Here is a 22243-nt window from a genome sequence, read left to right on the forward strand (position 1 = left end):
ATAAAATAGACATGTATGCATGCGTATTCCATGAAAAAATCACAGAAAAATTATCTAGCAATTTACCAAGAGTTTTCCATGAAAAATAATTCACAGAAAAAGGACTGAGCAGCTACATAATATCAGAAACATAACATTAGGACCCTGTTTGACAAAAATGTGAAAACCAATCCGAAATCTCCTGGGCCCTATTTAAAAAAATAAAAACTTTGAAAACCAATAAGAAAATGTCCTGATATGCTAAGATAGCTTTTCTAAGAAATGGAGAAGAAACATAATTTCAATCAGAGGAAAACTTCAAGCTTACATCCAAAACCCAAAATGGGTCTCTCTCCAAGAACCTTTCTTCATCTTTCAAAACCTTAAAATGCAGTAAAAGAAGGAAAAGCAGAGAGATGGGGGTGAAGGAAGAACTGAGGTGGAGTTCTTAAAAAAGCCAATTCCGATAATCGAATCGGCTTAAAATAGCAGACGTTACTCTGATAAAAATCTGGTTCTAGGATGCTGGTAGGGAAATCCAATGAAGCCTATGGGTTTGGATTATCGGAATCAGGAATGGGTATGGATATCACATTCCAATCCTATTCTAATCCTCCCCTTGGAAATGGAATAGTGACTCCAATTCTAGTGTTTGGGTAAGCACTCGAATTTGCCTATGAAATCAATTGTGATTCCAATTCTACTTGTCAATACCAGTGTGGGAATGGAATTAAATTATATTAACTTCATCTTATCAAGGAACTACCATCTTTATCTTGCATTTAAAATAGGGGAATGATAAATGCGCCCCTTTTCATCACTTGCGACACACCCAGTTGTAGTGTATCTATGACTGCAAAGGGGCTGAGGTACTTTACATTTGAAGGAATTAAGTGACCTGATTGCCACGTACAAAACAGCTGGGTGTCCCAAGTGATGAAAAGGGGCACATTATCATTTCCCTTAAAATAAACAGAAATCCAACCTAGAAATAGGTCTGCAAAAGCAACAGAAATTACATAACAACAAACTTGCAAAAGATATAGAAACGACCAGCTTCATCTTGCCTTTTTACAAAAATAAACAGAAGCACAGTAACTTTATCTTGCATTTCACGGTAAAAGATATGGAAAAAAGAAATGCCACGCCCCGAACTGAGCCTGTTGCCGTTGAAATGTGACCTAAGGTTGAATGGGTCCTAGCTGGTAGCACACTTGAGGAGATGATATATGCTCACAATCAAACACTCAGAAAGCCATCCGGAGTTTTGGACTCCGAAAAGGCTCTCCGATGCTTAAGTCAGAATTGGCAACCATGATATGTGCTATATGATGAGAATTCTAGAAAATGATCGAATGTCAAAATGACCTTACCTTGAAGATTTTGCCTCTATTTATGGGAAAGATTAAAGTCCTTACTTGCATTGATAAGGTGTTCGCCAAGTGTTTGATCTCGAATGGTGCCACGTGTCCACTTCTAATTGGTTGGCAATTTTTACCCCCCAACAGAGCCCATGGCCAAGAACGTGACAGCGCCGTACACCCGCAGACAAGGCCCAGAGATGTACAAGGCTACAAATTAAGCAAGTATCAAAGACAGCTAATCAATGAATCTATATATTACATGGTTTAATCCAATTACAACCCCACAACAAAGCCCATGGCCAGGCACGTGACAACGCCATACACTTGCAGACAAGGCCCACAAATGTACAAGGCTACAAATTAAGCAAGTATCAAAGACAGCTGATCAATGAATCTATTACAGTATTTAATCCAATTACTTACTGAATTAAAATAAGTAACAACCAAGACGAGATAATCCAATAGCGTCCTCTTGATGCTCCTCCCAATCCAGTTGAAAGCAGCTCACTAGATCAGAAAATTTTAATCATCAGGGTGAGCTAAAAGCTCAATACGGTAATATGGAGACCCTTAACAAGGGATGCAAAAAGAAAATCAAAAGACCAAAGCATATAACAATGATTAAACGAACATTAACGCATGGTAATGTAGAACAACACATGAATAAAACATGCAAGTAAAGCATTAAAATCCGTATATTATCCCAACCAACCAAAACAAGTAGTAACAATATATCCAATCACCAACTAGGTAATACATATGTACGAGGACAACTCACGGGCCAAACTGTGTAACATGTGAATAGAAGCATGGTAATAAATTATAGAAACCCCTTGCTTTGCCAAGGCTGATGAAGCAAGTGACAACAGTACATCCGGCCATCCATCATGCAATAGACATACATAGATCTAACTTAGGTACTCGAATTGTATATCATGTGAACACATTGCCTTAACCAGCAATGCAGGGTCTCCCTCCTTGTTTCGATCACCCGGTCATTTCCTATCTTTCAACCATTTAACAATTTCAGCAATGCAGGGTCTCCCTCCTTGTATCAAGTATTACCTATCTTTCAACCATTTTGCCCATTTCTTATCTTCCAACCATTTAATTATTTCCTATCTTTCAACCATTTCACCCAGTGGTTGGGAATGCCGCAGTATCAATTATTACCTATCCTTCAACCTATTTGCCCACTTCCTATCTTTCAACCATTTTACTTATTGGTTGGGGAAGTATTACCTATCTTTCAACCATTTTATACATTGGTGGGGGATACAGTATTGCCTATCTCTCAACCATTTCACCTAGTGGTTGGGGATACCCTAGTATCAGTCAATTCTCATCTTTCAACCATTTCACCCATTGGTTTGGGATACCATAGTATCAAGTATTACCTATCTTTCAACCATTTTACCCAGTGGTTGGGGATACCAAAGTATCAAGGATTCCCTACCTTTCAACCATTTTACCCAATGGTTGGGGATACGAAAGCATCAAGCGTTCAGTTCAGTACAATCAGCTTTCCCTCATAGGCCCACACAGGATGTGTGATAATCAGGGAATTCCAAGCATAAATAGACACATTCGAGATTTAGACCTCATGGGTCCAATAATAGGCTTGGGCTCACAATCGGTTTTCACACTTGAGCATGCCCTTAGTATAGATTAGAGGTTATAGATAGATAGATGGTTGAGGAAGAGCATAATAGTAAGAACTAAGAACCGTAGAAAATGGAAGCAAGGCGCCAACAAAGCAAAAAAGAAAAAGAAAATAATTCACCAAAAAACTGGAAAGCGAAGGGATTGTGTGGCATTGAAGATAGAGTTCATAACTAAATGTTGTATTCTTTTTGAGTTAGGGCTAAATATGCAATTTTTTTTTTAAAATCAAATAGTAAGGGAAGTTAGTAACAGGGATGTGTTGGCAATTAGTTTTTGAAAGCTTGATTTTTTAGAAAAGGGATTTTCTAACGTCCATCGCAAAAGGCATTTCGCAGAAGGTCTGTCGCATGTCAAACCATCCACCTTGTGAATGATGACAAAATCTACTAAAAGTAAGCCTCTGCGGCTGGTTTGACATGCAACAGACCATCTGCAAAATGCCTTTTGCAATGGACGCTAGCAAACCCCTTTAGAAAATACATGATTCTCAAGGACTAGTTGGCAATTATTTTTAAAAAGTAGGGACTAATGAGCAAAAATCCCATAAAAAATAAAGCTTCAATTTAGAAACAAACTATTTCTATGATAGCTTTGGAAATGTGGGCTAGAATAGACACCCTCAAAATTAGGCATGACACCCACTTCTGTTTCTCCTATAATTAAGCAAAAGAGTATTTTAGTAAACATGATATTACCTACTTCCTATATTCAGCTTCTTGTTCAGCTTCACTGTTTTTGGTATTTTACCTCTTATTTCTTTAGTTGTGCATATTCCTCTTTGAGTTCGTTCAGTTCTGCCTCCAAACTCAACTGCATATCCCTGCATACTTTTTCCATAAAAAAATGTAAGTGAAAAAAGTATATAATCAATAATATACCTTTGAGGTTGTTTGGATGCTGGGAAAATTTATCTTGGAAAGTTTATTCCATGGACAATGAGTTTTTCTGTGTTTCACTAACTTTTATTCACTGGAAAATCTTTCCAAAATTATAAATTTATCCTGTTTTTTATGAAACTTTCAACCCTACATGTTGGCTTTACTAATGTGGCCCACATTGGTGGGACCCACTTGAAGAGAAAACCTTAAAATTTCCTATTCACTGTGATTTTATTCTCAAAGGAGTCTTAGGGATAAATCCCTAGTGTTTTAGACTCTGCGAAACAATAAGGTGTTTGTAGTGTCGAAGGACGCATACGTGTGACCCAAAATCCTATAAATATATGTGTTTAAGTTTGATGGGAACACACATATTGGGGTTAATGGTAACAAAACACATATTAGGGGTTAATGGTAACAAAACAAATTTTTTATTCACAATCAGGGCAACATATGTGAGATCAAAATAGAAGGTCTTGTAGTACATTATGAGGCCACTCGCATGTTCACAGTCACATCCCCAATGTAAGCCTCGTGCGTAAGATAAAGGACCCCCACAAATCAATGGTTTGGACTTGATGGATCCAGGGCCTAGGATCATCCGGCCAAGGTGATGTCAATGGAACTTAAATGTGCTTGTAGTTACCGTTCGGATGATCCTATCACTTTGGTTGGATGATTCTAGGCCCCTTATATGATGCAGGTAATCTTCCTTGCACACGTTTGTAAAAACAGGGTGGGGGCCCACATTTTTTTGGGGTCCAAAGCATTCATTTGGAAGGCCCTTCCATGGATAGGGTGTGGCCCAAAAATCAGCCCCATTGGATCATCCTAACCCTGTCATTTGTGGAGGGGAAAAATGGGCAAAAACATGGACACATAGTATCTGTCCATTCCGAAAATCTTATGATTAGAGAGAAAAAAAAATTCAATTGCTTTCAATGTTCACAAGCCATCAAGGGGACCTCCTTGGAGGTTTTGGAATCGGATTGAACAAATAATGTGAATTTGAAAATTAATTAATTAATTAAATATATATATATATATATATATATATATATATATATATATATATATATATAGAGAGAGAGAGAGAGAGAGAGAGAGAAAACGGTTCCTACACACATGTGTAGATAAGTTATCTACACACTAGCTTAAAATACAGTGGGGGCCACATTATTTGGGTGATCCAAACCATTCATTTTTAAGGCCCTCACATAGATAGGGTGTCCACAAAAAATCAGATCCATAGGATCATCCTAACCATTCGAAATGTGGAGGCAAAAAATGGACTAATTTGTAAAGGTTTAAAGACATCCATTTTACCTCCACAAATCGTAGGGTTGGGACGATCCTATGGATCTGATTTTTTGTAGACACCCTATCTATGTGAGGGCCTTTAAAATGGATGGCTTGGATCACCCAAACAATGTGGACCCCCACTGTATTTTAAGCTAGTGTGTAGAGAACTCTCTACACATATGTGTAGGAACCGTTTTCTCATATATATATATATATATATATATATATATATAGAGAGAGAGAGAGAGAGAGAACAGTTCCTACACATATGTGTAGAGAGTTCTCTACACACTAGCTTAAAATACAGTGGGGGCCCACATTGTTTGGGTGATCCAAGCCATCCATTTTAAAGGCCCTCACATAGATAGGGTGTCTACAAAAAATCAGATCCATAGGATCATCCCAACCCTACGATTTGTGGAGGTAAAATTGATGTCTTTAAACCTTCACAAATTAGTCCATTGTTTGCCTCCACAGTTCAAATGGTTAGGATGATCCTATGGATCTGATTTTTTGTGGACACCCTATCTATGTGAGGGCCTTAAAAATGAATGGTTTGGATCACCCAAATAATGTGGCCCCCAATGTATTTTAAGCTAGTGTGTAGATAACTTATCTACACACTCTACACCCTATTGTATTTTAAGCCGGTGGTGTAGCTAAGTTAGCTACACCGGCGGTGTAGCTTCACTTTCCTCTCTCTCTCTCTCTCTCTCTCTCTATATATATATATATATATATATATATATATATATATATATAATTGTTCATGCAAACGTTTGCAGGTAATCTTAACTGTGCAGATAATCTTCCCTGCACACGTTTGCAAAAACAGGGTGGGGGCCCACATTTTTTTGGGGTCCAAAGCATTCATTTGGAAGACCCTTCCATGGATAGGGTGTGGCCCAAAAATCAGCCCCATTGGATCATCCTAACCTTGCCATTTGTGGAGGGGAAAAATGGGCAGAAACATGGACACATAGTGTCTATCCATTCCTCCGCCCCCCCCCCCTCTCCCAACCTTTGATTGGGTTAGGACAATCCAATTGGGGCTGATTTTTGGGCCACACCGTATCCATGGAAGGGCCTTCCAAATGAATGGTTTTGATTCCCCCAAAAAAATGGCCCCCACACTGTTTTTGCAAACGTGTGTAGGTAACTTACCTGGACACGTGTGTGTCTGTGACCAAAGTGGCTTCATCACAATAGAAGGGGAAAACATTAAGAAGGGATGAAAGCGGAAGATAAAGACGAGGAACACAAAAAAAGAAGAGGGGGAGAGAGAGAGAGATGATTACCAATCCCAATTAATTGCTTTCATCAATGTCCTTAGCCCTTTCTGAATGCATTATTACTACTCGTTGGCCTCGACCCTTCCCTGGCTCATTGTCACATGAAAAATAGAAACTCTTGAAGCAAAAAATGGCTATAAAACGTTAAAATCGTGTATTTGAAGGAACAAAATGAAGCAGAACCTTTCATGGACTATGAACCTTAAGCAATATGAAGCGTGAACCTTACTCAAAATGGCTCTGTGCGCATCTTTTCTATCTACAAAAACCAGCGCAATATCTGACCAAATCCGCTAATTTAAGCAATTTTAGCATCCAGAAAAAGGATATCATAAATATTACCCAAATAGAAAATTAAAATTCTTGGCGAAAAATATGGATTGACAGAGATAGAAAAGGCAGCGTATTAAGAGCTGGTCTGCATCCGTTTCAGTGTATAAAAATGTGGATGTGACACAGAACGCGGCCAAGAAAATCCTTGTCGACTCGGCGCGGACGCGGCCAAGAACGCTATTGACGCGGTTGATGCGGTCATAACTCGGGAGAGTCAAAGGCGTTTATTGACTCTATAGGGCAAAATGAGGAACACGGATGTGGTGCAACGCAGAACGCGGCCAAGGCAAAAAGGAGTCGACTTGGGCGAGTTCCTTGTCAAGTCAAGGAGTTTTTAAACACTAGTTTCACCTGCTCAATTTATAATTGGCAAATTCTCTATTTTGTATTAGTTTTTCAAATTATATTCTTGAGCATCCTATGTGAGAAAAAATGTTTACGGAGGATTAAGAACGAGAAGAATTATAAGAAAAGACATAGGAAACTAGGCAAGATAATCCAATTAAGGCTATATCTTAAAGTTCTTGTTTGATTGCAGGATAAATTTCTAGGGGTAGGACTTATTCCAAAACAAGTTCTTATTCAACAATTGTTCAACAATTGTATAAGACAGAAATAATCCTAACTTATGTATTTGTCCTAGAAAATGTCGGAAGTAGAAATTCTTGATTAGAGAAGGAATCTCAATTACTTAGGGCTCCGATTGTGTTGGGTAACTATCATATCCCTTCTTCTTCTTCTTTTGAAAAATTGGAGCCTCTATTATCCAAAAAAGAATTGTTCGCCGCACTCCGATACCCGACGGCCCCGAGTTACTCAAACTTGAGCCATCAAAATTTAACTTCCTCCATCTATGATCAGGAGGCCTCCACCAAGGTGTGACAATATCCTCACGGTCTCTTGTAAGACATATCTCCTTCCTGTATCGTCTAATATTCATAGCCGAGTACAAACTGAATTCAAGAAAGCCTTTAGCCTACGATCATTTTTAAGCATGCGATCATTTCTCCCCTTCCACAGAACCCAAATACTGGCTACAGAACAAGTTTCCACAGGATCCTTCACTTACTGGGCCAAGGCACAAAAAACAACGAGCAAGGAGATCAGGAATGTGACTAGGTAAGACCCATGAAATCCCGAACAAGTCCAAAATCATGGCCCATACATCCCTAGCATACCTGCTGAGAATAAGCATGAGGTCCACTATCTCTCCATCCCCCACACATAGGGCACAATCGTCGACTATAAGCATGCGGCAATGCAGGTAATATATTAGTGTATGAATTACATACTGACAAGCATTCCATTCAAATGCGCGAACTCTAAGGCTGTGTTCACTTGTCTTCTTGACGCTAGAAAGGAAAGAAAAATCACTCATTTTTTCCCGAGAAAGCAGAAATAGTGTTGTTCTCTTCGTTTTCCGGGAAACTAGTGATATTGACTTGGGAAACCAAAAATATTACATGGAAATTCGGCTTTCTTTTCCTTTCCCTCAACTATTTTCCCAACGATTTGATAAGAAAACGATTTTCTCACTGTCGCGAGAAAATACGGACTACATTTTCCTTTCTTTTCCATTTAATCTGGGCAAGTGAACAATGAGAAAACAGGTTTCCCATCACAGTTTCTTTTCCTTTCTTTTTCATTTTACCACTTCAAATTCCTTTCCTTTCTTTTCTTTTCCTGCACCAAGAAAACAAGTGAACAGAGCCTAAGGGAAGTTGAAATTGACCAAACTCAGGAAAGATGTGAGTGAGCTGAAGAAGAAGGAAGATAGAGGTAGAATGATTTAGTTGTGAAAGATCCAGAGGTGTTCAAGATCCAAACTCTTTTGTCACTTCTGGCTTTCCCAATGTAGTAAGACTCTACCAGATGAATAAGAGAAGCAACCATGTCCACTTCCCTTTCAAAGAAATTTTGCCTAAATTCAAATTTCCAGAAAATCTTGTCTCCTCTAACAAAACAATCCTACGCAAACACGTCATAGTTCAAGGACAATTTGAAGAGATTGGGAAATGACATATAAAAAGGCTCATGTGAACACCAGCTGTGTTGCCAGGATTTCACTCTGTCTCCACTATAAACTCTGTATCTAATGCCCTCTTGAAATTTGAAGTTCTGCATCAATATATCCCTCCATACCATAAGAGCACTGGATTTAAATCTATCATCTGATATCAGGTTTCCAGGTCTTGAGCCATCCTTACCTTCGATCACTCTCGTCCGGAGATGGCTTCTTTCCTCACCAAACCTCCACATCCACTTCCTAAGGAGGGCTTTATTATCTTCTCACAAACTTTGAATCCCAATCCCATCAGATTTGATAGGTTTACAAACTTTCTTCCAGTTGACGAGATGCATCTTTGTTTTTCTCATCTTCCCCTCCCATAAAATTTTTATTTCAATCTGCTTAATTCTTTTGATAACACTGATCGGGCACCTGAAGAGGTATAAATGGTGTATGAAAATGTTAGCTAACACTGCTTTGATTAAGTGATTCTACCCCCAAGCAATACCAAGTTTCGCTTCCAAGTAGAGATTCTTCTATCCACGCGCTTTCCACGATGGGATCCCACTCCCTCTTCTTAGGACGACCAACTTCAAGAGGAAGGCACAAATATGTGATATAGGGGGCTCTTTAATCGAGCACCTGGGTGGCTAGCCAATCTAGCATTCTCTGCTTCTTCTAGGCTTATCCCCAACAATTTAGATTTAACAAATATAACCCTTCATATTTTCGGGCCAACAAGAAAGAGATAGAACAATCATTTTATTGATATTTTTCGGCTTGAAAGCCTTTGTATAACTATAAACCAAAAACCAAAGCCCATATATGAAATTGTTTTGAAAAAGACTCTGATATATGCGGAAAACAAAAGGAAAAAACAATTCAAATTAGATTATCGATGTGTCTGCTTTCAGCATGAAATAACATAAAAGGATTCCATCCTATAAAATAGCTGATCAGTTGCTTTAGCTTATCGCATGCCAAAAACTCCATCTGCAATGGCAAAGACTCCATCATTTTGGTGGACAGCTCTTTGCTCTCCTCAACGGTTTGCCCTCCCTCGCTGCCTTCAACATCTTCTGCTTCACATCCACTAGAAACTGGGGACAAAAATTGCATGCAAATTTAAGAACTCAATAAACATAGTTACAGTGAAACTTGGTCCGAGCTCATAGTTCTTGCTCGGGTTGGGTTAGCTTTTCCTCGAATTGGGTTTGGTTAGGATTGAGGCCTTGGCAACCCAACCCAACCTAACCTGACTCATACGATAATTTTATAGTGATTTTCAAAAACTTAGGGTTACTTTTTCATATATGTTCTGTTTTCGCCCTAGACCAATCCTACTCAACCCGATTTGGAAAAAAATGGTTAGACGGTTGGGTTAGGTTTGACCCTTCCCGACTCGAGGCTCGGGATGGGTTAGGTTAGGGTTGAGGGAATGCTCCCTCGGGTTGGCTGTTGCATGTGAGAGCACATAGGCATTTCTAGGGACCATCACCGAAGGCATTCGCGGATGGGCTGTTGCATGTGAGAGCAGCCATGTAAGCTCAGATTTTGTCTTATTCAGTTAATTCATCTGAGGTGGCTGCTCTCACATGCAACTGCCCATCTGTAAAATGGCTTGTGTGATGGTCCCTAGCAAATCCCAATAAAAAAATATGGGTATCAAAACGAATCCTGAATATTACCTTCTTACGTTGTTCGGCCTCTAGTTCTCCCTGTTATAATTATAAACACCAAGGAAAGAACGTAAGCTACAATAATTGAAGGAAACTAATAAGAACAGAAATAAAAGTGGAGATGATATTTCCCCCTCTGCAGTACGCATTCGCCCCCTGATAACATGAACAGTGGGCAACTTTAACCCTTCTTTGACGTCAAATCAAGTTAAAAGGGGGACGAATGCGTACTGAGGGGGGGTGAAAATATCATCCTTCAATAAAAATGAGTTCTTGTTTTTGGTATTTTACAATTTCTTTCCTGAGAAGTTCGTTCTCCTCTTTGAGTTCGTTTCGTTCTGCCTCCAACTCCATTGTCTGTGCCTGTATGTATTTTCCATGAAAAAAATGTAAGTAAAAGAAGAAAAATAAAATTAATGATATACTCTTGGAAAGTTTTTTCCGCAGACAATTGGGTTTTTTAATTAGCATTTGACTTATCATGTTCTCCCTGGAAAATCTTTCCAAAGTAAAAAATTTAACTTTATTTCCCTAGAGACAAAAGGATGTGGAGTTAACAAAATAAAATAGTCATGTATACGTCAAGGACACTATCTAACACAACTTGGAAGACCAATAAGAAATCTTCTGATATCTTCAGTTACTTTTTCTAAGAAATGGAAAAGAGAAATTATTTCCAACACAGTAAAGCTTTGGACGTACGTCCAAAACCCAAGATGCTTATGTTGGAAATATAAACCAATTGAATACTATGTATGGGACTGTAGTGGGAGTTGGAAAGTCGGTTTTCAAAGTCTAAGAGAGTAATTGCTTCATTTGACTAGCTAGAATGTTCTCATGTCTCTTATTTTATATCCATGTATGGCAATAAAAAAGGAATGAGAGAAAAAGAATTATAATTTTAGTCTCCTCATCTCCTTCCTCTCTCAAAAGTTTATCTTCTTCTTAGTTAAACTCTAACATTGTGGTATCAAAGCTATGGCAAAAAATACAACAATGTCTTCCGATTCCCCGGTTCCCCAACTTAGTGATAAAAAATATGAAAATTGGTGTATTCAAATGAAAGCTTTGCTTGGCTCCCAAGATCTGTGGATGTGGTAGAGAATGGCTACACCGAACCTGAAAATGAATCAGTGTTGACAAATGCTCAAAAGGAGGCCTTGAAGACCTTAAGGAAGAAAGACAAAGCGGCCTTATACCTCATCTACCGTGCTCTAGATGAAGGCACTTTTGAGAAAGTTGCGGCTGCCACCACCACCAACGAAGCATGGGACATGCTCAACAATGCTTTTAAAGGTGGCAGAAAAGGTGAAGAAAATTCGCCTCCAAACTCTTCGAGGAGATTTTGAGTCTCTTAGAATGAAGGAATCTGAAGCTATTTCAGATTATTTCACAAGAGTCCTTATCGTTGTAAACCAATTAAGAAGAGATGGTGAAAAAATTGAAGATGGGCGAGTTGTAGAAAAAATTCTACGTTCATTGGACGCGAAGTTTGATTATGTTGTTGTAGCTATAGAAGAATCAAAAAATTTGGAGGAAATGTCAATAAATGAATTTATGGGTTCATTGCAAGCACATGACCAACGGCTTATGAAGAAAAATGAGCCAATTGAAAAGGTGCTTCAAACAAAGCTCATCATTAAGGATGATGAAGAAAGCTCGAAAGGAAGCAACAACCAAAGAGGTCGTGGCCGAGGATGGAATCGTGGCCGTGGAAGAGGCCGCGGACGTGATCGAGGCCAAAGAGGAGGTCGAGGAGAAGATCAACAAAATTTTCAAAAATTTAACTATCGAGGTCGAGGAGGACGTTCCCGAGGAGGCATGGCAAGAAATCAACGGTATGACACTTCTAAAGATCGTTGTTATAATTACGGAAAATTTGGCCATTATGCATCGGATTGTTGGTACAAAGATCAAGTTGAAGAAAAATCAAACCTTGCAAAGGAAAATGAAGATGTACTATTGTTATCATGTGATGGAGACATTGGCAACCAAGATGCGTGGTATTTGGATACCGGTGCAAGCAACCACATGTGTGGAAGAAAAGAACTCTTTGTGAGTTGGATGAATCACTAAGAGGCCAAGTTTCTTTTAGAGACAACTCAAAGACTTCGGTGAAAGGCAGAGGTAAAATTTTAATCCGTTTAAAGAATGGATCTCATCAATTTATTCATGATGTCTATTAAGTGCCGAATATGAAGAAAAATATTCTAAGCTTGGGACAATTACTTGAGAAGGGTTATAATATTTTTATGAAGGACCGAAGCCTAATATTGAGAAATCAACAAAATCATTTGATCACAAAAGTTGATATGTCAAAGAATCGAATGTTTGTGTTAAACATCAAGAATGAAGTTGCAAAGGGCTTGGTTGCTTGTATGAAAGACACTGTATGGCTTTGGCACTTAAGATTTGGACACCTTAACTTTGGTGGTCTCAAATTGCTATCCAAGAAAAATATGGGGGCTTCCACAAATTGATCATCCCAATCAATTGTGTGAAGGATGTGTATTTGGAAAGCACTCCAGAAATAGCTTTCCTAAAGAGGCCACATATCATGCTAGGAGGCCACTTGAGTTGATACATTCGGATGTGTGCAGTCCTATCACTCCCCAATCTTTTGGTAAGCATCATTATTTTCTTACTTTTATTGATGATTTCTCAAGAAAATCTTGGGTGTTTTTTTTGAAGGAAAAGTCGGAAGTGTTTGATATATTCAAAAGATTCAAGTCTTACATTGAAAAGCAAAGTGGGTATCAAATCAAAAACTTGAGGACGGATCGTGGATATCATATTCGCCCCAACAAAACGGGGTGGCTGAAAGGAAAAATCGAACCATCCTTGACATGGTTCAAAGCATGCTCAAAAGCAAAAATTTACCAAAAGAATTTTGGGCTGAAGCGATGGAGTGTGCAGTCTATGTACAAAATAGATGTCCAACAAAAGCTGTGGAAGATTTCACTCCTCAAGAAGCATGGAGCGGAAAGAGGCCAAGCGTCTCTCATTTGAAGGTGTTCGGAAGCATTGCCTATGCACATATTCCGGCTCAAGGGAGAACAAAATTGGATGATAGAAGTACCAAGTTTATTTTCATTGGATATGATTCCAAATCCAAAGCATATAAATTATTTGATCCTATTAACTACAAGCTTCATGTTTCTAGAGATGTTGATTTTGATGAAATAGGCACATGGGATTGGAGTAATAAAATTGGCATAATTAAAGGAATGGAGGAACAACCACTATCTTCACTCGAAGCACAAGAACCTCCATCTTCACCAATTCAAGAGCCGAGGACTTTATCACCTTCCGAAGCAAGTCCAAGTGATTCACCACCACCCCGCATAAGGATGCTTGAAGACATTTATGATAGAATGGATGCGGTAAGAATCCAACAGTTTGCAATTATTTTGCCTTCTTGTTGATAGTGAGCCACTCACTTTTGAAGAAGCTGTCCAAGAAAAGAAGTGGAAGAGTGCTATGGATGAAGAGATTAGAGCCATCGAAAAGAATCAAACATGGGAGCTTGTTACACTTCCCAAAAATCATGAAGTTATTGGTGTCAAGTGGGTATATAAAATCAAGAAAAATGCAAGTGGTGAAGAGAAATATAAAGCAAGGTTGGTAGCTAAAGGCTACAAGCAAAAGGCAGGGATTGATTATAATGAATTGTTTGCTCCCGTTGTTCGAATGGAGACCGTTTGAATGATAATTTCTATAGCCGCACGAAATTCATGGAAGATTTGCCAAATGGATGTCAAGTCGGCATTCTTGAATGGACATCTTGAGGAAGAGATTTATATAGAACAACCCATGGGGTATGTCAAAGAAGAAAAAGATAAAGTCTTGCATTTGAAGAAGGCCTTGTATGGACTGAAGCAAGCACCACGAGCTTGGAATTCCCGAATTGATTCCTACTTCAAAGTAAATGGATATGCACAATGTCCATATGAGGCGTCACTCTATATGAAAAAAGTTAATGGTGATATCTTGCTTATTTACTTGTACGTTGACGATTTGAAGTAAAGCAATCCAAGAAAGGGATATTCATTTGACAAGAAGGATATGCTAGAACTGTTCTCCAAAAATTCAAGATGGAAGATTGCAATACGGTCAATACACCGATGGAGTGCGGGCTCAATCTATCCAAAAATGATGAAGGTGCAATGGTTGACCCAACTATATTCAAAAGTTTGGTTGGAAGTTTAAGGTATTTGACCGTCACTAAACCAGATATTTTGCATGAAGTTCGACTAGTAAGCCGTTACATGGAGAATCCTAGGTCGACACATCTCAAAGCCGCTAAAAGGATTCTTCGTTACATCAAAGGTACCATTACTCATGGTTTGCATTATGTGCCATCAAATGATTTTCAGCTCATTGATTATGTTGATAGTGATTGGGGTGGAGATATGGATGAATGGAAGAGCACCACTGGTTTTGTTTTCTTTTTTGGTGATACTCCTTTCACATGGGTATCCAAGAAGCAACCTATTGTATCTCTCTCTACTTGTGAGGCTGAGTATGTGGCGGCATCATCATGTGTTTCTCATGCTATTTGGCTAAGATGGTTGCTCAAAGAAATTCATTTTCATCAAGTTACGGCTACAAAGATTTGCATTGACAATAGATCGGCAATTGAGTTAGCAAAAAATCCGGTTTATCATGAAAGAAGCAAGCATATAGATGTTTGATTTCATTCAATTCGAGATCATGTGAAGAAAAAAGAGGTTGAATTGGTTCATGTCAAGTCCGGAGATCAAGTTGCGGATATTCTTACCAAGCCGTTGAAGGCCGAGCTGTTTTACAAGTTCAAAACTTCTCTTGGAATAATTGATGGAAGGAATTTGGTTTACGGGGAGTGTTGGAAATATAAACCAATTAAATACTATGTGTTGAACTGTAGTGGGAGTTGGAAAGTCGGTTTTGAAAGTCTAAGAGAGTAATTGTTTCATTTGACTAGCTAGAATGTTCTCATGTCTTTTATTTTATATCCATGTATGACAATAAAAAAGGAATGAAAGAAAAAGAATTATAATTTTAGTCTCCTTCTCTCCTTCCTCTCTCAAAAGTTTATCTTCTTCTTAGTTAAACTCTAGCAGCTTCTTTACTTGAAGAACAGTTCATCCTCGTTATGGCCATATCTATATATTCTCAAAACTCTAAACAGAGGTGGATTTTTTATAGAAGAAAAATTGCAGAAATTAGTGTTGGAATTATTAATTCAAACCTAGTGGGACCCACCTAAGTCTATCTTTAATTTTTCTAGGAGTTCATGAATGAGTGGGAGTCTTTACGTTTTTTATATCTGTTAGTGGAGTTAGAATAGGTTATTATCTACTACCTATTTTATATATTTTATAGGGTGATGAAGTATAAGCTTTTCTAGTTTATAGGAAATTGAACTTATCATTGAGTTGTGTAGTTCGGATGGGAAAGCAAGAAACTTATTGATGGGGTGCGAAAACGCAGCAGCCTGTTAGCTTCCAACACGTGGATAGAGGAGGGCCCACTGCAGAACCCACGTCAGCAGGGATAGTTTGGTAATTCCCTCGGAGTAGGTGAACCTGAACCTATAGCTGGTCGACACCTGCTTTGGGGCATTAACTCCCCACCTACCCCAAACTTTCCTTACAAAAAGGCTTCCAAAGCTCATAAATCAGGGTATTGAATTCTTACCCACCACTCTAAAAACCACCCCTTCACCCCGGCTCTTACTGACTTGAGTGTCGAAGGGTCTGTCCGGAGTACACTCCGGGTCGGCCATTCTGACCTCGTTTGCTTCTGTGCAGGACACAGTTAATCAGGACTCTAACCTCCATTTCACCTCCTCGAGCCCTCCAGCTCGGCTCTTACGTCACTGTCATATCTGTTAACCGATTTCGGGCCTAACAGATTGGCGCCATCCGTGGGACCCCAGAACTAAAGGCGGTTCCAATCACTTTACAAAAATGGCAGGGCGCAAGAGTGCGCGGGTGCCAACCGCACGACTACCCGAGCCGTGCTACCCGGCAGGACTCGGAGTGAGCGACTCGCCTCGCTGGTGGTGGCAGCTTCTGCTACGGCCGAACAGAGCCAGCCTCATTCGGAACACCTCAACCCCATGCCCACTCCAGAGCAAGTTCAAGCCCTCTTTCGGCAAATGACAGCTCTCGTTGGGCAGTACTAGCAGTTACTCCAGGCGCCCCCCCAACCTCCTCCGGAAGCTCCACGACCTGTCCCCGAGAGGCCAGATTTCCACAGGGGAGAGTCGTCGCGCCATGGTGAGGACCAAACTCACCACTCCACCAGACAAGTCCGTCACCCCGCGGCCAGGCACGCACAGACAGAGCCGCACCACCGTCGAAGGTCGCGGTCTCGCTCACCGCAAAGGCACCGAGCTCATGAAGAGCGCGTGCCACAAGCAAAATCCCGGTCCCGTCGTAGAAGTCCGGAAAGCCACTCCGACTCCGCGGCGAGCCCATTTGCGGAAAGAAACAGGTCCCCGGACCGTAGAGTTGACCCGGTGCTGCGGAAAATAGAAGAGATGGACCACAGAATTGAAGAGGTGGCTAAAGATCAAAGCCGGCCTGTTTCTAGGGCGTTCACGAGCATAACGCCATTCACCGACGACGTCATGGCCGCCCCAGCACCCAGGGGATTTAAAATGCCAACTATTCCGCAGTATGATGGGACCACTGACCCCGTGGACCACTTGGAGACGTTCCGAACAATGATGCTCCTCCACGGTGCGTCAAATGGCTTCCTTTACAGAGCATTCCCGACGACCCTGGCAGGTGCAGCAAGGGACTGGTACTCAAGGATCAGACCGAACTCCATCAGCAGCTTCGATGACTTCGGGGAAGACTTGGTCCGCCACTTCATGAGCAGCCGCAGGCCAAGGAAAACAACAGCATCCTTAATGGCCTTGCGGCAGGAGGATAATGAACCTCTCAAAGCCTTCGTCAGCCGATTCAACAGGGAGGCGCTTCAAGTGCCAAATCTAGACCCCTTGGCCGCTACAAACGCACTTCTCGCAGGTGCTAGATCTAATGATTTCCCCCGAGCAGTGGCCCGCCGGAATCCACTCTCCCTAGCGGACCTAATGGCTGGGGCGGAGGAATATATTTCGGTAGAAGAGACTTTGGCAGCTCTGGACTCGAATCGGAGGAGGGCCTCTGATGATATGAACCGAGACAAGCACCCTGCTAAGCCGCGTAGGGATGACAAGGTTGTCAGAACAGACAAGTCCCCCCAAAGAAGGGAGGAAAACTTCACCCCTCTCAACACATCCCGAAGGCACATACTAGCTGCTATCAGCAGAGAGGAGTTCATAAAGTGGCCAACCCCAATGATCTCCAAGGGGAACAGGAGAGACAAGTCAAAATACTGTCGTTTCCACAGGGACCACGGCCACGACACGGACGACTGCTGGCAGCTGAAGGAGGAGATCGAGCAATTGATCAGCCGGGGCTATTTGAAAAAGTATGTCCGAGGTGAAACCCACAGGAACGAACCCAAGGAGAGAGGTCCCCAGGGCCGGAGTCCTCAGCGGTCTCAACCGCCCCCAGCCCGAAGACAGTCTCCTCCACCGCCTAGTCCACAACCAGAAGTACCCCGCTCCCAACCAAGGGGAGTCATCGGCACAATCATGGGCGGTCCGGCAGCTGGTGGCACCTAATCCGCTGCACGAAAAGCTTACGCACGCCGAGTCAATGCCGTGCACGCATGCGACAAGAAGATGAAGACGGAGAATGAGATCTCCTTCTCAGACGCAGACCTCGACGGCCTGATATTACCACATGACGACGCCCTAGTCCTAACCATGCTCGTCGCGAACTGGGAGTTGAAGAAAATCCTGGTAGACAATGGGAGTTCAGCCGACATCCTGTACTATCACGCCTTCGAAAGGATGATAATAGGTGACGACCGCTTAAGGTCGGCAAACTCAGATCTCTTCGGCTTCTCGGGAGAGGTAGTCAAGGTTGAGGGACAGATCGAACTTCCTGTCCTCGTCGGAGAGTCACCCTGCCAAGCCTTCGCCATGGTCAACTTCCTAGTAGTGAGGGCCACTTCGGTCTATAATGCTATTTTAGGACGGCCAGGCCAGAACCAGATCCGCGCTGTCGCATCTACTTATCACCAAAAGATGAAGTTTATTACGCCCAATGGCGTTGGAGAAGTAAGGGGGGGCCAGCCGCAGTCTAGGGAGTGTTATGCAATGGCACTGAAAAGCAAAAACGCGACAGAGTCATTTCCGATTGAGCTACTCGACATGAGGAGCGAAGCTCAGGGATCTCAACCCGCAGAAGACCTTATCCCCATCCCCCTGTGCAGAGGTGATGATGAAAAGGTCGTTAAGATCGGCTCCTCTCTAGACGACGGCACCCGGCGCAGCCTCACCCAATTTCTTCAGAACAACGCAGATGTCTTTGCTTGGACCTCCGCAGACATGCCCGGTATTAATCCGGAGGTCAGTACGCACAGGCTAGGTGTTGACCCAACCTGCAGGCCAGTAAAGCAGAAAAGAAGATACTTCGCTCTCGAGAGGCAGCGGGCGATCAAAGAAGAAGTGGAGAGGCTCCTGAAAGCCGACTTCATTCGAGAGATCCAATACCCGGACTAGTTGGCAAACGTAGTCCTAGTAAAAAAAGGCAAATGGGAAATGGAGAACCTGCGTCGACTTCACTGATCTGAATAAAGCCTGTCCCAAGGACAGCTACCCACTCCCAAAGATCGATCAGCTCATCGACGCCACTGCAGGTCACGAGTTACTGAGCTTCATGGACGCCTTCTCCGGATATAACCAGATCAGAATGTATGAGTCAGATATCCCGAAGACCTCCTTTGTAACAGACCAAGGGGAGTCATACAAGTGCTCGTGCGGAGAAAGGCAGTCCGGCTCAAGCCGGACTGAAAAAGTAGTCCAGCCCAAGCCGGACTGGATATGACGCGTTCTGCAAAACGACAAAAAGCAGTCCGGCCCAAGCCGGACTGGATATGACGCGTTTCGCAAAACGACAAAAAGCAGTCCGGCCCAGCCGGACTGGGTCGCAAAACGACAAAAAGCGGTCCGGCCCAAGCCGGACTGGATATGACGCATCTCGCTAAACGCCAAAAAGCGGACTGGATATGACGCGTCTCGCTAAACGACAAAAAGCAGTCCGGCCCAAGCCGGACTGGATATGACGCGTTTCGCAAAACGACAAAAAGCAGTCCGGCCCAAGCCGGACTGGATATGACGCGTTTCGCAAAACGACAAAAAGCAGTCCGGCCCAAGCCGGGCTCGGTCGCGAAACGACAAAAAGCAGTCCGGCCCAAGCAGGACTGGATATGACGCGTTCCGCAAAACGACAAAAAGCAGTCCGGCCCAAGCCGGACTGGATATGACGCGTCTCGCTAAACGACAAAAAGCAGTCCGGCCCAAGCCGGACTGACAAAGATCCGGACTGCCCCAAAAGCCGGACTGGCTCAATTTCCGAACTGCCCTAGAATTCGGACTGCTCCAAAATCCGGATTGCCTCCATTTCCGGACTGCGCCAGAATTCAGACTGCCCCCAGAATCTGGACTGCTCCAAAATCCGGACTGCCTCCATTTCTGGACTGCTCCAGAATCCGGACTGCTCCAATTTCCGAACTGCTCTAGAATCCGAACTGCCCCAGAAGCCGGACTGCTCCAATTTCCGGACTGCCCCCAGAATCCGGACTGCTCCAATTTCCGGACTGACAAAGATCCGGACTGCCCCAGAAGCCGGTCTGGCTCAATTTCCGAACTGCCCCAGAATCTGGACTGCTCCAAAATCCGGACTGCCTCCATTTCCGGACTGCTCCAGAATCCGGACTGCCCCAGAAGCCGGGCTGCCCCAGAAGCCGGACTGCCCCAGAAGCCGGACTGCCCCCAGAATCCGGACTGCTCCAATTTCCGGACTGCCCCAAATTCCGGACTGCCCCAGATTCCGGACTGCCTCCATTTCCGGACTGCTCCAGAATCCGGGCTGCCTCAATTCCCGGACTGCTCCAGATTCCGGACTGCTTCAGATTCGGGACTGCCACAGGCCAAGCCTCCACCACTTCCAATCAGAAATGTACTCTACCACATTTCCCCAAGTCACCATAATAACTTGGAGAACTGGGGGGAAACTGATGGGGTGCGAAAACGCAGCAGCCTGTTAGCTTCCAACACGTGGCTAGAGGAGGGCCCATTGCAGAACCCACGTCAGCAGGGATAGTTTGGTAATTCCCTCGGAGTAGGTGAACCTGAACCTATAGCTGGTCGACACCTGCTTTGGGGCATTAACTCCCCACCTACCCCAAACTTTCCTTATAAAAAGGCTTCCAAAGCTCATAAATCAGGGTATTGAATTCTTACCCACCACTCTAAAAACCACCCCTTCACCCCGGCTCTTACTGACTTGAGTGTCGAAGGGTCTGTCCGGAGTACACTCCGGGTCGGCCATTCTGACCTCGTTTGCTTCTATGCAGGACACAGTTAATCAGGACTCTAACCTCCATTTCACCTCCTCGAGCCCTCCAGCTCGGTTCTTACGTCACTGTCATATCTGTTAACCGATTTCGAGCCTAACACTTATGTTGTTTTTTGAGTAGATATTGTGACGTGAAAGTCTATTTAAAAAAGGCTTGTTTTGGTTATTTGATACAATTAAGAAATAAAATTCAAAAGAGTATTCTTGCTCTTCTTCTTCTATCTTGTTTATTTCTCTTTTGTTCCAACAATTAGAAGATTGCAGTCTTAGCTAGAGGAATCAAATAGACTGAAAATAGGAGACGTTATTGAGAGAAAGATATGGCTTTAGGCTATTTGGTCGTGGAATCCAATGAAGGTTAAAGACGAAAGCATGTCAATTCAGAATAATAAATCCCTCATTTTAATTCTAAGAGGAGGATTGAGTAGGGGTGTCAATGGATCCGCTTCAAAACTGATACACCTATGTCTTGGCCATGATCCGTTTGAATTCCTTTCCGATCTTGAAACCTGGGTGCACAAAGAACTCTTCAAATGGCTCGGAGTTTGGACTCCGAGGGACCCTCTGATGCTGAAGTCAGGATGCGCACCAACAGTGGAATTGAGCAACGACAGGAAGAGCTATGGAAGGAAGTAAGAGGGTAGTGGGTGAGTTGTTATGTTGTGTGTACCTTAGAGTTTGGTCCCTTTATAATTATACAGATCTAGAGTCCTCGACAGTTTAGGAAACTTGCCGTTCTAGGAGGCTTTGCGATTGGCGGATGTTAGACCTAAAATCGGTAACAGGTACAGCAGTGGCGTAAGAACTGAGAGCGAGTGACGAGGGAGGTTGAGTATGAGTCCTGTGGTGAGTGCTTAGTCCTGCACAAGGCAAGCGAGGTCAGAAGACCAGACCGGGTTTTACTCCGGACAGGCCCTTCGACACTCAAGTCAGTATGAGCAGGAGTGAAGGGGAGATGTCTTAAGAGTTTAGGGAGAGAAGGGATTTTCGCATTACCCATTAGTCTGAGCTTTAGTCCCCTATTTATAAGGAAAATCTGTTGAGGTGTCCTGGACAGGTGTCCAGGACAGGTGGCGGCCTGTGAGAGGCTGGATCTCACCTACTCTGAACAGGTGGCAGCCTGTGAGAGGCTGGGTCTCACCTACTCTGGGACAGGTGGCAGCCTGTGAGAGGCTGGGTCTCACCTACTCTGGGACAGGTGGCAGCCTGTGAGAGGCTGGGTCTCACCTACTCTGGGACAGGTGGCAGCCTGTGAGAGGCTGGGTCTCACCTACCCTGGG

General features: G+C 42.7%; 1 protein-coding gene across 2 annotated transcripts in view; it reads right to left on the minus strand.

Moving 5' to 3' along the window:
* Nucleotides 1-9568: 9568 nt before the first annotated feature.
* LOC143863984 (protein ABSCISIC ACID-INSENSITIVE 5-like) overlaps nt 9569-22243 on the minus strand; it is a 51816-nt gene continuing 39141 nt past the window's right edge. For both annotated transcript variants that reach the window (XM_077374793.1, XM_077374794.1), the window contains 3 exons: nt 10792-10863; nt 10510-10539; nt 9569-9921 (listed from right to left, as the gene is read on the minus strand). In XM_077374793.1, the coding sequence (XP_077230908.1) occupies nt 9835-9921; nt 10510-10539; nt 10792-10863 (189 nt within the window). In that variant the 3' untranslated portion in view covers nt 9569-9834. The remainder of the gene's footprint in view (nt 9922-10509; nt 10540-10791; nt 10864-22243) is intronic.

Source organism: Tasmannia lanceolata, unplaced genomic scaffold (genome assembly GCF_043159265.1).
Source record: "Tasmannia lanceolata isolate RefF3 unplaced genomic scaffold, GAP_Taslan_0.1 ptg000044l, whole genome shotgun sequence".
NCBI lineage: Eukaryota > Viridiplantae > Streptophyta > Magnoliopsida > Canellales > Winteraceae > Tasmannia > Tasmannia lanceolata.